At 33.7% G+C, this 17,982-nt stretch overlaps 1 protein-coding gene across 1 annotated transcript in view; it reads left to right on the top strand.

Annotated features, from left to right (window-relative positions):
• LOC132554027 (mitogen-activated protein kinase kinase kinase 13-like) overlaps positions 1 to 17,982 on the top strand; it is an 83,293-nt gene that overhangs the window by 33,277 nt on the left and 32,034 nt on the right. Inside the window, exon 2 of the mRNA XM_060218324.1 lies at positions 6,270 to 6,460. Within this exon, the coding sequence (XP_060074307.1) occupies positions 6,291 to 6,460 (170 nt within the window). The 5' untranslated portion in view covers positions 6,270 to 6,290. The remainder of the gene's footprint in view (positions 1 to 6,269; positions 6,461 to 17,982) is intronic.

Here is a 17,982-nt window from a genome sequence, read left to right as displayed (position 1 = left end):
TTTCATGGACTTTAAGGTCTGTCAGATTGGGTCTGTCTTTTCATCAGAGCTGGAAATATCAGACCACAAGGTGTCTAGATTTCATCAGTCAAGTATCAGATTAACAAGGTGTCAGGTTTCATGATCTAGGTCTCCAATAGGTAACAGTTTCATCAGACTTGATGTCAGACCAATCAGGTGTCAGATTTCATCAGACTCCAGGAAATATACCAATCAGATGTCAGGTTTCATCTGACTTTAGGAAAGTCCAACCAATCAGGCATCTGGATTCATTAGGCGCTAGGAAATGTCAGACCAATCAAGTGTCAGGTTTCATCATACACATAGATAATTCAGACCAATCACAAGTATCAAGTTCCATTAGACTCTAGGAAATTTTACATCCATCTGGTATTAGGTTTCATCAGACTCATGGCTATGTCAATAGAAATTGATCTGTCTTTGCCCTGTGAGTTATTTCATCTGTGGTAGAAGAATGTGTAAAAACAAATTGAATCATAAGCATTGTAAATTTGAGATAAATAATCAGGTTACAGCTCTGTAAACTAGAAGTAAATAATCAGGTTACAGCTCTGTAAACTAGAAGTAAATGATCAGGTTACAGCTCTGTAAACTTTGGATAAATAATCAGGTTACAGCTCTGTAAACTTGAAGTAAATAATCAGGTTACAGCTCTGTAAACTAGAAGTAAATAATCAGGTTACAGCTCTGTAAACTTGGGATAAATAATCAGGTTACAGCTCTGTAAACTTGAAGTAAATGATCAGGTTACAGCTCTGTAAACTTTGGATAAATAATCAGGTTACAGCTCTGTAAACTTGGGATAAATAATCAGGTTACAGCTCTGTAAACTTGGGATAAATAATCAGGTTACAGCTCTGTAAACTTGAAGTAAATAATCAGGTTACAGCTCTGTAAACTTGAAGTAAATGATCAGGTTACAGCTCTGTAAACTTGGGATAAATAATCAGGTTACAGCTCTGTAAACTTGAAGTAAATAATCAGGTTACAGCTCTGTAAACTTGAAGTAAATGATCAGGTTACAGCTCTGTAAACTTTGGATAAATAATCAGGTTACTGTTCCTCAACATGATATATTGATAGTTGATCTTTTTTGTCTCGCATCTACCAGACAAATATATATATATAAACCTTTGAGAATACTGTAGATATTGTGTTATGTACATTGATATGTATGATTGTTCAATCTTTTAGTAGTCAAGAGCAATGGTCTTTACTTAGTCCATAATACCAGTGTCCTCTACATGTAATACCAGTAGTCAACACTTTACTTAGTCTGTAATACCAGAGTCCAGTCTGTAAATACCAGTGGTCACCACTTTACTTAGTCTGTTATACCAGAGTCCAGTCTGTAAATACCAGTGGTCAACACTTTACTTAGTCTGTAATACCAGAGTCCAGTCTGTAAATACCAGTGGTCAACACTTTACTTAGTCTGTAATACCAGAGTCCAGTCTGTAAATACCAGTGGTCAACACTTTACTTAGTCTGTAATACCAGAGTCCAGTCTGTAAATACCAGTGGTCAACACTTTACTTAGTCTGTAATACCAGCGTCCAGTCTGTAAATACCAGTGGTCAACACTTTACTTAGTCTGTAATACCAGAGTCCAGTCTGTAAATACCAGTGGTCAACACTTTACTAAGTCTGTAATACCAGAGTCCAGTCTGTAAATACTAGTGGTCAACACTTTACTTAGTCTATAATACCAGAGTCCAGTCTGTAAATACCAGTGGTCAACACTTTACTTAGTCTGTAATACCAGAGTCCAGTCTGTAAATACCAGTGGTCAACACTTTACTTAGTCTGTAATACTTAGTCTGTGATACCAGAGTCCAGTCTGTAAATACCAGTGGTCAACATTTTACTTAGTCTATAATACCAGTGTCCAGTCTGTAAATACCAGTGGTCAACACTTTACTTAGTCTGTAATACTTAGTCTGTAATACCAGAGTCCAGTCTGTAAATACCATTGGTCAACACTTTACTTAATACCAGAGTCCAGTCTGTAAATACCAGTGGTCAACACTTTACTTAGTCTGTAATACTTTGTCTGTAATACCAGAGTCCAGTCTGTAAATACCATTGGTCAACACTTTACTTAATACCAGAGTCCAGTCTGTAAATACCAGTGGTCAACACTTTACTTAGTCTGTAATACCAGAGTCCAGTCTGTAAATACCAGTGGTCAACACTTTACTTAGTCTGTAATACTAGTACCCATTCTGTTCAATAATTTCTCTCAGCATGCAATGCTACTATCTGCTCCCTTATAAAAATCAAGTAAATAAAGTTGATCACTTGTCATCTGTCATCATGAAATTGAGCCTCATTAAGGTTTTTTTTACCTGCAAAATAGTAAGGTTGCTATATATGAACCTGTTATTGATTTCAGTATTTAAATTGTATCAGGTGAACATGTTAATCAAGAAATAAATCTGATGTGAAAACTACAGTGGCAACTACCTTGTTAATCTACTTTCATTTTACACATACTTTACATTATACCAACACGTATAAAGGAATAATTTATTGAGTCAATATATTTCACATTTCAGAATACAGATATAGATTTCTGGCAGCACTTTCAAAGCAAATTGTACAAAAAGTTAAAGCTATTTTAGATGGCAGTTGGTGAATTTTTATGTTGAATGCATTAATTCCTATTATATACTCAAGTGGCAAATTCATCTGTTTTTTTTTTTTCATAATTTGTTCCAACTGGGATAAGATTTTTAAGTTTCCAAACTTGCACTTGTTGACTTCCAAATAAGAAACTTCAGAATATTTTCTGAGGGATGAGTTCTACCAACCCACCCCCTCAACCATCCCCCTAACTTTATATCACCCTGAGGATGTTAAACTATTATTTTCTCTTTCACTTTAGTCTCCCTTTTACACATAATGTTGCTGTTGTCTCAGTGTATAGCATTGTTTTGGTGATACTGAATTGTTCCTCAACTATCAGTTGTTATGGCTGGGGAATTTACCTCTCCCCTCTTCCCCCAACCACACTCCCCCTCCTCGCCCCTCTAACCTTACCTTTAAAGGCAGATACAATGAAATACTTCCTTAGTCAAGATATAGAGAGAAGTGTTTTCTCGTAATTATTCAATAGTGTAACACATATAACTCTTAATATATTTTCTGATTTCATTTGGTTGGACAGAAATTTGTTATGAGAATATGATTGTCAAATGATATCAATCATTTTGATGATTGTTTAATGAATATTTCCATATTGTAGTACAGGAGAGCTTAAAGGCTATTTCTGAAGTATGTAATACAAAGAATTACCTTCCTGAGACGCAGTCATGTATCTCTTGACAAATGCGATTCAATCAGTATGTATGTAGAACATAAAATTTTTGTTGATATGTAGATTTTTCATTGTGCTTTCGGCCATTTGCTTACTTCTGGCTAGTTTTATTTCCTTATAAACAATAAATCTGGTACGTGTCGAAATTGAATTCATCAGAGACAACAATATCAATTCTGATATACCAGTATGTAATTAAGATGGAACTGCCAAAATTGTCAAGACAGAATTTCTCCAATTTGAAGAGATTTCAATGAAACCACCAGGTCATCATTCTGGTGATAGAATAATTCTAAATTGTCTCATCCTTTGAGCAGTTGGGTGCTGCTCAATGATTTTATTACTGAAGAACCAGTAACAGACACCTGCTAGTGACTGATCACAAACTGTTGAGGACAATTTGTAACGTTCTCCAAAGCATCCCATGAACATCCTTTCTGTCCTGTTGTCTTTTTTTTTTCTCTCCGAACTTCATTACAAATTCATCTTGATTGCCACAATGTGGCCTCTGGTCGTTTATTGATCATAGAGTATAGCATGCCCAGCAAGCATACAGATGAAGCCGACTTACCTAGTATTCTCGACCAGAGAGATTCCTGAAAGCTTCATCAAACAGACCGTGTCATTTACAGTAAAAAGACAATACATAATGGAGGTGGAGATTCACGTTGCACGATAATTGTCGGTTTGCCTGACCTGTGTTATAAATATCAACATGCAATATGGCCAAGTATCATTATTAATGAAATCGCTGGACCGTTGAGCAACAAAGAGAAATTTTGGAAATGAAAAATACAGCCATGCAAGTTTAATAATGAAATCAGAAATTATACGCAGGCATCAAGTGTAATACTGATTTAGTGATAAACTGTGGAGAGAATTGGATGGGGTTAATTATCTGTGAATAAGATCAGAAAGATGTATCCATTGTTTGGAGTTGTGACACCTGGTCCAGAACTATATACAAGAAAGCGTAAATTATAAATATTGACAATGGTAATCACCTAAAAACCCTTCTGTAACCTCAATTTCCACATTCATTCATCCATTATACAAAATCTGTCTTCCTCTTTATTTCCTTCTCTCACTTTCTTCTGGTAACAATATCAAAGAAAAAATGCTGTCAGTTTTGCATTTATTAATGTAATTTTACCTAATTGTACTACCATCAAAATTCCATATGGTATTTTAATTGCAAGTACCCATTAATAATTAATGGATAATGAAAACATATCACTAACCCTGTATAATGTATTTTGTGTGTTGATTGATTTGACAGAATCAGGTATCACAAGTGCTGACATTAAGAAAATGGAGGTTGAATGAGCACTCTGTGACTTCACAAAATTGGCTGATTATATCAATATTCATCAGACTGGGCAGAAGTTAATTTGACCTAGGTCGGCAGGTGTGTCATGGTTAATAGAGGTCATTACCATATTTGGACATTAGGTTCGCTAATTGGTAGAATCTGTAATTATGTGCAGAAAAAGTGGGCAGGTGTACATTAATACACTTTAGTTATTTTTGGGTCAATGTGAAATAAAAACCTTCTTTCAAAACATTTTAAGGAATTTCTGAAAAGACAGAGTCGTTGAGGTGTTGGAAACTGGTCCGATATTTCATGAACTACGTGTAACTTGAAAGGCTGATCAACGATTGGATTATTGGATAGTTGGATTTAGGTACATATCTGGTACATGATGTCACTATACTGTACTTGTGTAATTATACACTGAAAGCAATCTTTAGCTAAAACATTTGATCTATTTGCTAAGTAGATAATTGGTTGGTTATTAGTAAGTAAAATGTCTGTTCTTTTGATTTCTTTTAATTCACTTCATTTTGGTATTTGTTACAATGTCACTGTATTGTTGTTACCTTGCATGTTACTTTCAGCAAGTGGATTAAATAAAAATAAGTGAATCAAAATGGGATAATCTGCTATTAGTTCATCATATTGTTATGGTTAAAAGCTTTGCCTATGATTTAAATGCTGGTTAATTTGAAATATTATGACAATTTCACTGAACACATGTGAAATGTGAAATATTTGATACAAAAGCATTGACGATATTCAGAAATCTGTGGTAGTCAATCACAGAACATTTCTAAATTTCAGGCATAGAATTTTTAGATTTTGAAATTTGTTGCATTTATGATATTTAAGGTATCTTTAAAGTTGCTGGATATTTCACTGAAAGTAACTCCATTCCACACACAGATTAAATATAATATGTTATCACTGAAGGCTTGTCAATTTCCCTGACACCATGACTTCAGGTCATTAAGTGCAAGTTTCTGTTATTGATTACTTGTTCTCCACCTGCACTGATTGTTAGCTAGTACAGATCATGTTATATATCTCAATCTTTCTTATATATTCCTGGCATTATCAGTGTAATATTTGTACATGTGGTATAGGAAGTAAACCGCAAATGTCAGAGTATTTATATTTTACTCTTTTTCAAATAAATCATCAATTATGAAGTTTTTGTATATTATTTATTTGCAGTGTTGATCTCGGGTACAGAATATCTTAGCTTGATGTATCACCACAGATATAAAAAATAAATAAATATAAAAAATGAATGACATGAAAATACTTTATGTAGGAAGCCTTACAGAATAAGAGTCATTGTGATTTTTTCTCTTACCTCATGCAAGACATGATCATTAGAAGCAAACATTTAGATGATCGTTGCCATTCCAGAATTATGTCTGCATGAATACATTATTGAAGGCAATGCAAAATATTTCAGAAAAGGTGATAAATATATACTAATCTCATATACTGTGGAGTTGCCCGAATTACCTGTGATAATACAGAAATATGTTGAAGAACATTAAAAAAATGATGAATTCTAGATTATTTTTATATGTAAAATATATTGAACTTTGATGGTAAAACTGTTAAATTTTTTTCCAGATTTTAATAATATAATTCACCATGACGTTGGACCGCGACACACGGCCTGATTACACGGACGAGACGATGACATCACAGGCTGCATCATATGCGCTCCATGTCCTACATCGGGATGAGCCCATCAACAGTCGTAACAGCCCCAGTACGCTCAATGTTCTCACCAACAGCTCCGACTTTGAGTTTACTAATAGGTATGTTTGAAACTATTATAAAGAATCACCCTGTTAGAGAACAGCTCCAGCTTTTAGTTTACTATGAGTTATTGAGCATGCTCAGTATGAAGATAGCAGCTCCAATCGGGATATTGAGTACACTTTGTGATGTAGATAGTGACTTTAACTGTAAATTCACTATCAGCTATTGAGTATGCTCAGAGATGTAGATAGTCCATTCAACTGTGAGTTTGCTATCAGGTATTGAGTATGCTCAGAGATGTAGATAGTCCATTCAACTGCGAGTTTGCTATCAGGTATTGAGTATGCTCAGAGATGTAGATAGTCCATTCAACTGTGAGTTTGCCATCAGCTATTGAGTATGCTCAGAGATGTAGATAGTCCATTCAACTGCGAGTTTGCTATCAGCTATTGAGTATGCTCAGAGATGTAGATAGTCCATTCAACTGCGAGTTTGCTATCAGGTATTGAGTATGCTCAGAGATGTAGATAGTCCATTCAACTGCGAGTTTGCTATCAGCTATTGAGTATGCTCAGAGATGTAGATAGTCCATTCAACTGCAAGTTTGCTATCAGCTATTGAGTATGCTCAGAGATGTAGATAGTCCATTCAACTGCGAGTTTGCTATTAGGTATTGAGCACAGTTCACACTGCTATGCATAAACACCTTCTGTGAAATATTTAAAAAGTATGAATATTTATGATAAATAATAACATATAAATTAATGGTTTTCTTTGAAGATGTATTTTATCATGTATTGGTGTGAAGAGAAACTCGTAATTTTTCCTTTATCAGATCATTTTAATTTGCACTAAGATAAACTTTTTTGGTGTTGAATTTAATGAAAAGAATTAGTGCATTTATGACAGTTTATCATAAGACATTGGTCCAGGTGTGAGTCACCCACATGTCAATAATTGGTCATTATCTCACATCTAGGACCACAAATTTGTGTATACATAACTCACTGAGACAAGGATACTGTAGAACCAGTGGTCATGTTGTCCAAGACATTGGTCCAGGTGTGAGTCATCTAGTGTCAATCATTGGTCATTATCTTGCATCTCAGACCACAAAATTTGTTTATACTTATCAGCATCTGTTGAGGCAAGGAAACTGGTCAGCAGCATTTATAGACTGACCATTCCACTGACCACAAAAACACTCAGTGTGGCTACTCAGAGAATATAAAGTGTAGCATTTCATTCTCCAACAAGGAAATGTTATGCTGCCTGTATTTCTATTTATGTTGAATTAGTGTCAGGGTATTCTGTTATAACATAATTTGTAGTGTAAAAGGACTCTGTGATTAACAGACTTCGTACCAAATACTCCTATAATATGAGTAAGTACTACTACACAACCTGCCGTGTCTGTACTTTGTCTGTTGGTACACTGTCTGTCGATATTACAATCTTCCAAGTACTCTTTCCCATAGTGATAAGAAATTGATTACCAATCAATAATCAATCAGTTCAAATTTGATAGGATTTATGACATAATCGATTATGTAATTGGCTGACTATGTTCAACATTTCCAAACAAGGAAGTCAGGTGTTCGATACATTTTAGTGAATGGTAAAGGGCCTAGAAATGTTATTACAAATTCATCTTTCTACTCTCTTGACTTGAATCAGAGTCTGATTGCTAATCCTTTCAGAAGCTATCATTTTCGTTGATCTGGATATGGCCATTACAGCCTCCGGAAAAGATCACTTAAGAGACGCTTGCATCATTTTAACTTTGATGGCCCTGAATATTTCATGAGAAATCATTGTACTAGAGTTTCATATGGAAAGTTAGATACTATGTATGTTTTTCGCTCAATCAATGATTAATCTGACAATAAAAACTGGATACAGTGTCACAAGACTCAAATATCGCAAGGCATAAATGAAATGGAAATGGAGTTCGTATGTAAATTGAAAAAATATGACCTTTGTTTTGTTTCTTTAATATGAGTCAGTGAATCATTGTGTTTCAACAAGCTCCATAAAAAGTGTCCATTTTATGACTACAGTATTTCAGTTCTGTGCAAATTCCTAGATTACATTCTTAACACTGATCATTGAAAAATTATAGTAAATATTCTCAATTTTGATGTAGTAAATATTCTCAATTTTGATATGATAAAATTGTATTTGTAATGACTGATGTGATAACCTTACTATTTTGTTAATTTTGTCCTTGTCTCATAAAAAACGAATGAAAATCATTATCATGTTGTCAAATTATGAAACACCTCTATCATCAAAATAAAGAATTGATTCCTAGAATGTCAAAAAGTAAATATTTTTCTAAATGAACATGCACCGTAAATCACCATCGTCTAGTTATCTAATTTCTGGTTCTAGCCCTTCAGAATCAAAGGTGACAGGGTTTTTCAAACAGTCATCAAGGAAAAAAGGCCCTGTAATCAGTTCTATTGTATAGTTACTATATTTGTATATACTTAGATGATTATTTTTGACCAAATTAGATCTAAAAGTTGATTTGAATTTTTCAAATACTGAACAAAAGTAATGAATTATTAGATGATTCTAGCAATTTTCACAATTTGAGAAGGTCAATCCTGTGGCCAATGTCAAGTTGACCTGACGAAATCAGGGGAATTGACTATACTACATATACTATTTATCAGGTATCGACAAGTTGTTCATATAGAATAATATTCAAATGTCTACATAATTTTTTTTTTTTTCATATTCTATATCATTATGTTATGCTGTGTATGTTCATCAAATTACAATTGCAGCAGTTCCACATCTAACTTTTTTGAATTCTTCTTTGCCTTTTGTCTTCTTTTCAAACAATGGATCTACCTTATTTTAATCACGATTGTACCTCAATGTTGACTCTTCTTCAATCAGACTTTTGAAAAATACTTTCATTTTCTCTAACTCCAATGACTTTATATGGTTTAGCCTACCTTAAGTTTTTTTTTTCCTTTTTTGTTTTCGCAGTTTTCAAAAAACAAATTATGATACAAGTCAAGATTCCTTCCCAGTATCTATCTGAAGTAAATTAATAAGAAAGTCAAAAAAGATATTTCTTGACCAACCAAACCAATTTTTTCTCGGCATGTGAGCAGGATCATTCATGTTTTCTATTCTTGGACCTAGGTAATTTGAGAACACAACAGGTCATTGTGTTCTGGGTAACTATTTAGACATTTTTTCAGATATAGCATTTAGATATAGTTATCAAAACTTGTGGATATTTACTTCAGGCTCTTCATAACAGGGAATTTTATAACATAACAATCGGTGGGTATTGTTTTTGTGTGAGATAAATCAACAGGATCATACACTGCTTCTCAATTTACTCCATCGCCCAATGGTACAGCACCAGGTGATGTAATCGTTACTGTTAAATGATAACTCTGGTGAAAATGTTAAAAACCTCGAGCTGTGATAGTTACAGGCTGTGTGATATCTGGGTTTATCTTCAGCGGTTAGAGAGATTCTGTCGATTATCAGAGCATTAACAATCCATTAAAGACATTTTACACATGCTTTACATTGTCTGACACAACTTACACAGGCCATATATCACAACTCGCAATCATAACTCGTAATTCAGATTTAGTTGCTGTGTGTAGTATTTCTGTTTTAGGTCCAAATTATTGAATCACACCTTAAGGCCAAATCATTACATTAAAAAGAAAATCAGGGTTGAATTTTCAAAATTTAAGAAGGGAAATTTTACCAATTTTTTATATATATATTTTTTTGGACAAAAAATGGGATTGTTGGTGATTCATTATTAAGCTAACAAATTGCTGTTGCCTGTCTGATAAAGTGTAATGTCAGCAGCAGTGATTAGTCACCTTGTATATTTCTCAATACATACCTGAAATCAATAATGGTTTTCCCCTCATTATAGTGTGCAAAAGGTCAGCTTATCAGGTTAAAGGTCACATCAGTTTTATTTGTCAGAGGTCATAATTTGAAGGTTAAAGGTTATTTCCAGCAGCTTGGATTAGTTTCGGTCACATATGATTATTTGTAATACATTTGAGTTATTTGTCAAGTTGGAATTACTTTCCCTAGTATAACTTAATGGACAGCTGGAAGCAAAGCTTGACCTGTAGATCAAAGATTGAATTGATAGTGAAGGTCATAGGTTAATTAGGTCAAATGTTATATGAAGAAGCTAAAGTAAATAAATGTCATGGGTTTAAGAAGACAGTGAATGAGATGAGAAGATGAAATTTTGAATGAAAATATAAGTATTTCATTGATATAGTTTACTGGGTGTTTGTGTAGAAGGTAATGTTATAGGTTATACAGATCTACTTGTACAGTGGTGTTTGGAGGTGTGTACCAACAGTGGAAACAGTTGGCTGTATCGATCACTAATTACAGCCTAAGTGTTAATTACAGCTATAAGGTTAAGGATATATGTACCATTTTTGATTTTTTAACATGACTCAATCCTTTACACCTACAGTGCAATGGTAAGGCATGTTAATCAGTTTTCCATTTCCAAAGCTAATTTTTCAGCTTTAAATTATTTATCTTTCTAGATGGAAAACAACATAAAATTAAAAGAATGGATCAATTATAAATGATATTATCCTAAATCACCTGTATTAATGGCAGTTATCATGACAAGACGACCAATCAATGATAGATAATTGATAAGTGACAGGTTATATATAAATTGTTCATAGACAATTTAGTAGACCATTGAACCATCCACTTATGATATACATTGGACTTACATTATTGATGTCATCATTGTTTACGTTCTGTACGATGACAAACATTTAACTCCAGTATTGATCTGTTTACATATTGAAATGTATTACACATACACTATTTCACTACAGACTGAAATTGATTTTATGACTGTTCCTTATTGATTTTAGTAGCTGTATATAGATATATAGGTACAAACACATGTGTCATCTCACCTGTAAGCATCAGACATGAGTCATATGTGTGTTTCCCCATCAGGTCAGACTCCGTACCAGAATAAATCACCACTGATCCTGGAAAATCTTTAACTATCCTTATAATAACAAAAATACCTGTCAATTAAAAAAAAAAGTGTTACTACATTTCTTATTCCTCCACAGATCAGCTATTTATCATATCTATGTAATTGAAGGAATTTTTTTGAGAGTAAAAATAAAACATAAAATTCCACAAAAAAAGAGAAAACGAGAAAAATATGTTGTCTTCTATAATCTTCCAGATTTTCTTTTTCAACTTCATCTGGTGACATTGGTTTCATTTCTTGGTGCTGTTTCAACTTGTTCTGTTATGTTTTTATATTACTGTAACAATTTTCAAATTTTCACTGAAAAAAATTACCTGCTTGGTTATAAATATAAAAGATATCCTCCATTTTGATGGGAATTTTCTTATCGAGCAAATGCATCCCTATTAAAATTTGATTGTTTAAGAAAAAATTATGAATCTTTGTTTTCTTGGGGGAAAAAACTTTATCTGTCAGTGCAGTTTTTCCATTAACTTTAATTTAGATATTGGTAATTAAAAAAGTTGGTCATATCTTTAATATTTGGGTGTAAAGATAAAAATAATATATATATATTTTACATATCATTAAATAAATGATTTTTTGTAAATGGCAGTATGTTGTTTTTTCCTTTCTTTTTTTTTATAAAAATAAATTTTTTTTTCTCATTTTCTCTTATAAATACAAGGTAGTTAAAATATTTCAAGATATATATAAAGCATAAGTATAAAGCATAAGATTTCTTAGAAGATACGATTGAATTTCTACAGGAATGAAGGACCTGCTCCTGACAGAAATGACATTCTTAAGATCAAGTGACCACAGTAAGACACAGATATTTCTAAATTAAGAACTCCCAAATCAAGGAGATAATTGCTTTCTAAGTAATGAAGCTTTATGCTGAGGGTTACTGATGACAATGGTGTATGATTCAGAAGCTGGAGAAAGGTACATCAAGCAGATATATACCGCAGTGAGTCAGAATGTTTTGATTCCTGTAGTGTTTGAATGTAAGGATCCAATTCACTGGTCAATACTGATTTCCCGTGGTCAAGGCAAGGCTTGACCCTCTCCATGGCCACTAACTAAAGCCTTGTTAGTTTTAATTAGATTTTTTTACAATTTAATGATGGTTTTTAGTAGAACCTTTATCAATTAAATATGAATACAGTAGCTGTGTAAAGTTTTGTTAGTTTGATCATGTGGATTAATACTTTCAAAAATTTTGGCAAATGGTGTGGCCTTTGATGATTTAAATCTGCAAACAAGTATCTTTTCCTGTTTTAAGTTAAAGTTTGAAGACGGTATGTAATAACTGAGTTATGGACGTAGGTAGGGTTTTCAATTAAGGGATAAAAGTGATCAGAACCAACAAAGTTGCTGTTTTGTTTTCTTCGTGACTACAAAAGTAATAATCCAAGTGAAACATGCTTATTTTTCTTCTTGAAGGCAGATTTTTCATTAACCAGTTTCCTGTGATTGATAGGTTAGACATAACTAACATATTTCATGTACTAAGCACCCTGATCTACAGGAGGATGATGATAAAAAAATCTAATGTATGCAGAAACATTAAAAATTCTCAAAAAATTAATCCACATCAATGAAAAATTGTTTAAAGTGTTTCAGAAAATTTTGATGAAATAGTGGAAAGCTAGAAATTTACAAAAAAGGTATAAGGAAATTAATTTTATGAGAGATGGGCATGTACTAGGTTAAAGTACTGTAACAGCTGTGTTCTTAGAGGCTCAAGACTGATAAATCTAGTCTGACACTGACCACTGAAGTGATTACACCCTAACTGGCTACTGGTCAGTAGTCATAATGATAGGGGATGGACAGTAGCGACCATTGATGAAGCTTCCAAGTGGCACTAATGTAGAATAGAGAATGAGATGAAGCTTCCGAGTGACACTGATGTAGTATAGAAAATGAGATGAAGCTTCCGAGTGACACTGATGTAGTATAGGGAACTACTGTAATTCATACCCTTTGGGGTTAGCAGCAGAATTCTGTTATCATTAAGATAGCAGGAAATACATTATTGGTTGTTGATGGAGGAAGCTGTTTTTGTGACATTGCTGTGACCTGTAGTATTGCTATTTTGGTCACAATTAGCAGACATTTTCTAGAAGCCCATTTTTATTAGATTTATATTTGTAAAAGGCAATGTGGTGTTAGGGCATCATTAGTTTCAAATAACACCAATTCTCTTTTGTTTAGTGTTTTTATTTGTGAATTGTAAGCAAGCTGACAATGAGGACACCATCACTTTGGAATAACTGTTGTTTATATACAAGAAGATATGTTTAAATATGGTTTTTGTCAAGCATATAAAAATAAGGAAAAAAATAGGTTACTGGTCCCCAACTGGTATAGTTCCAGGCAAGATTTTCAATCTAACTCTCATTTAAGTGGTCAATGAAATGGGCTGTGCTGTTAAGAACATGGATGGATAGGTTAAGAAAACTTACCATGGAAAAATTTCCTTATATGCATGTGGGATCAATGTAATATTCTCACGCACCAATAAATACAGAGTTATGGCCCTTTATGTATTATACACAACATTGTCTAGGGTCTTTTATTTGTTCTGTTTGTCCAATACTCACTGTATCAGGTATAATTCTGATATCTCTATCATGACCAACGATACATCGTCCACTTCGAAAACAAAGAGGCATACATTTGCATCAGATGAAAATTTTTCTGGTCCGACTTCAGCGCAGGTGTTGATCTACAAGGCTGACAGAGGTGAGAGTTTATAAGCTTCTGTCTGAGAAAGATGAGGTGTGATAATTGACGCTTTATACTGAAGGAGATGACAGGGTACAGGTTTCTAGGTATGTGACTGATGCGGCTATGAAAGAAATACTATCTATATATAAAGGCTGTATTACGTGCCTTTTTTATTCTGATTAGTAGGCGCCCTTCCCTATAGTTATAAATATAGAGACAAACGTAAAAATAAACAATTCCTTGATCTGTAAAGCTGGTAGATATTGATTCTGACAACATGTCAATCAAAATATAAGAAACAAGAAGTAGGGAGAGAAAGCGTAATTGGGGAGAGCATGACGATGATATATATGGTGATAAGACTGGCTAAGTTTGGGAATTAGTTATAAATGAAACAGACGTTGAAGATGTGGAGGTCTGTGCTAGCCTGCTGGCAACTATACACACCTTGTGATGTATCATGGTGTCCTTCAGAAACATGTACAAATTGCGATAATAATAACCAAATAATCTCCGACATGTTTGTGGGGCCTTCTATATAAATACAAGGATTAGAATATTGAATTTCGTCTTTTATTTAATTTTTTTCGATTTTTGGCTTTATTTTAAAAAAGTGGTAGCTTTTTTTAGCATTGCTGTAATAAACTCTGATTGTGTAACCACACCTAGCAGTGTACATTACTTACCAAAGATGAAAGGACATGGACATCATGGTAGCCGACTTAGAATTATGCAGATAGGATTGGCAGCCGTTCTATATGTAGATGTACTCTTCTCAGAAATTGATTTAGATATTTTTTTCATACAGTTTGGAGGACAGCATGATTGAACAGGTGATTGGCTTTTCCAGGCTTCATGCTGCCATGGCTATCATCCTCTAATAGATGTCTTTATAATTTCGACATTGTTTTCTCACCTGAATAGAAATTTTCACCTGTATTTTCCTGCATCAATCCAATAAAAAATCTAATCAAAAAAATGTGAGTCTGAAATGATGCTTCAATTCATAGTTATCTCCCTTGATAGTGATATTTTTACATTTTTACTCTCTTGGGCATGTTTTTACCTCAGATGATAAAAAAGTAGAGAGAAAAAAGGGAGTTGAACAGTTTTTTTCTTGTCATATATTATGCAACCATGCTATAGAAGCATTCCAACCATGAGCTATTATATATAAGGAAAATATTCTCAGGTAATTAATCTGGAGTAGAAAGGAGATGGATGTTCATAGCATGGTTCTGTTTAAGATAAAGTCTTATTTAAGGATGTACATTCCTTCTCTGATATTTACCTTGTTTTCAAAAGAGTTTCAGTTGGAGTACATCAATTAGCATTGATTGGACAAGGTTTTATATCTTTACTACAGTTGAGATCATGGGACGACAGAAATTCACACCGACATTTACTCGAGTATGAATCAAGTTGACTGCCTAGTAACAGCACTTTAGAGAAAAACAGCGAAACCAATTGTAAATGCACTCACAAATCGTCACTTCAACACACTCCGAAAAGTACAAGAGAAAATAAGACTGCAACAATCAGCATGATTTAGAAGTGCTTTATCACTGATGGTGTTACTAGAGGAAATGGCCTACAGAACAATAGGACATTGACACTCACTATGTTTGTTGTACTATACCTATCTCATTGTTTGGCTATACACCATCTAATTTGCAGTTTTTATTTTATTTTTTTAAAATTGTTTCAGATCATACCTTGAATTTTTCAAAATTTGAATTTGTATTAATTTATATAGAAAAATTGAAATACATTTTTGGTTGTAGTATTGTTTACCTCTATAGCTATAACCTTTGTTATTATCATTGGAGAATTCTTGCAGAAATATTAAGGATAGAACTAAATTTGAACTAAATTAAACATTCTGTCATCGGTCTGTACTGATCAGTTTTGGGCATTTCTGAACAAATTGTGCCATTAATTTTTTTTGCAGTAACAAACTGTCAACCGGAACTGAAGTTGATCAGTTTGAAAATATTTACATGAAGCAGAAATTATCACATGGTTTTCTTATTTAAATCTAATCAAGTGTTCAATGCTTAGGGACCAGCATTTTAAACTGGAGGTTATTAATAATTTTACTGAACTAAACTGGAGGCTCCAGGGTCTAAAACTGGAGAGTTATTTAAAGGTGTGATTTTACATTGCATCAGCACTCTAGACCTAAGAGGTAGGAAAACTTATCAGATCCCCCTGCTCTTTTCAAATAAAATTTTTTTCACAAAAAAGGATTTTTAGTGGAATTTTCATTATGGATGATCTGTGTTTAATGTCTTGTTTTTGTTGACCATACAAGTGCAGTGATATGTGGCATTAAGACAACTGTGATGTTTTGTCTGGTCTTTGATAGAAGAGGAGATATTGGTAAGGGAAGTCGGTTGATGATGTTTATCCAGACATTACGTTGGTTTCTCTGACGTACGTCAGTCGTCATATCGATCAACCGTGGACTTTGCATGATCCCGCTCAGTGTAAGGAACATGGGCCACATAAACCCAGCACTGGCATATAAAACATAAATACAAGTCAATAGACTGGAAAGTAGAAGGACAGAGTAGAAAAATCAATGTGTTTTAATTGGATTGATTCTGATGAATGCTTTTAAATTGAACTCTTTAATACGTGATATTTATCTGATTTCTGTCCAGCTGATAACAAATTAGAATAGGCAGTTTCTGCGACGGTAAGGGAGATAATTAGATCAGAAAAAGGTAAAGATTTAGTGAGAGCAAATCTGGAAGTTCTACTTTGGAATACTGTATACCTCTGTGAAAGGGAAGAAAATTAAATACAGGTGTATTTAATGTTATTTTGCTTTCAAATTTCTTAAGTTTTTTCTGTGATTTGAAAGAATTTTAAGAAGCGTTTCATATTTTCAGCAAAAAAAACCACGAGTAGCCTAGGAATCAGATGAAGAAAAATGAATGTCTTTATCTCGTCTTTATATGTGTATATGGTGGCTGTCAGTTTAAACGGTTAAACACTTATATTTTGTAGATATATATATATGATATATTCTCATAAAACTGACAGAAATTGACACTTCAAAATGCAATATCATCTATATTTCAGTGCTATGGTTGTTACGCTATGTTGTCTGTGTGTTTGGTGTCGGAAACCTGTAATTTTAGTCGTTTGGATAACATATATGCTTGTATCACTTATAAATACATTGGTGTCATTTTAGCAAGGATCAGCGACACTTGTTAGGCATGATGTCTATAATTTGTTATTTCTAATGACTGTGGTTTCAGCTGTAAAAAAACTTCCAAACACAAGTCGGTACAATTAGCAGTTTTTTCGTCCGTTTATGATAGAACTTAATATGGCAGTCAGTTTATGGCACACTGCTAACTGGCATTCAATTTCATGCTGGCAATTTTTGTCTCAAAGTGGGCTTGCTTGGACGTCACTTGGATACCAATAGAACCGACAGTCTCGCAACAGTTAATTCACAGTGGAAAAAAAATCAATTTTTGTATCAAGACCGCAGTTATTTGCAAGCTATTTGCGTTCAGGATACAGCAACAAGTTCGATTAAGACAGGGCATAGTGTTGAGGTAGCATTTTTAGTATCGACCGCTAGCATGCATGCATGCACGCACGTTCCAGCAGTGTACGTCACTGGTAACGGAGGAATGGCTGGTGATTGTTAGGGGAGATAAGAATCAATCTAATGGTACGACAGGCTTGCGTACTGCAATATCAATATCTCCTCATTCTCTTGAGTACGTTTTGTATGTTCTGTAGGAGGGCTTTACGAAAGTTGGATGTTTGATGGGTAATTACAGGACA

Source organism: Ylistrum balloti, unplaced genomic scaffold (assembly GCF_031769215.1).
Source record: "Ylistrum balloti isolate Yb309-2 unplaced genomic scaffold, AGI_CSIRO_Ybal_v1 Utg370370, whole genome shotgun sequence".
NCBI classification, from domain to species: Eukaryota; Metazoa; Mollusca; class Bivalvia; order Pectinida; family Pectinidae; genus Ylistrum; species Ylistrum balloti.
This window is presented reverse-complemented; position numbering and strand designations above follow the sequence as displayed.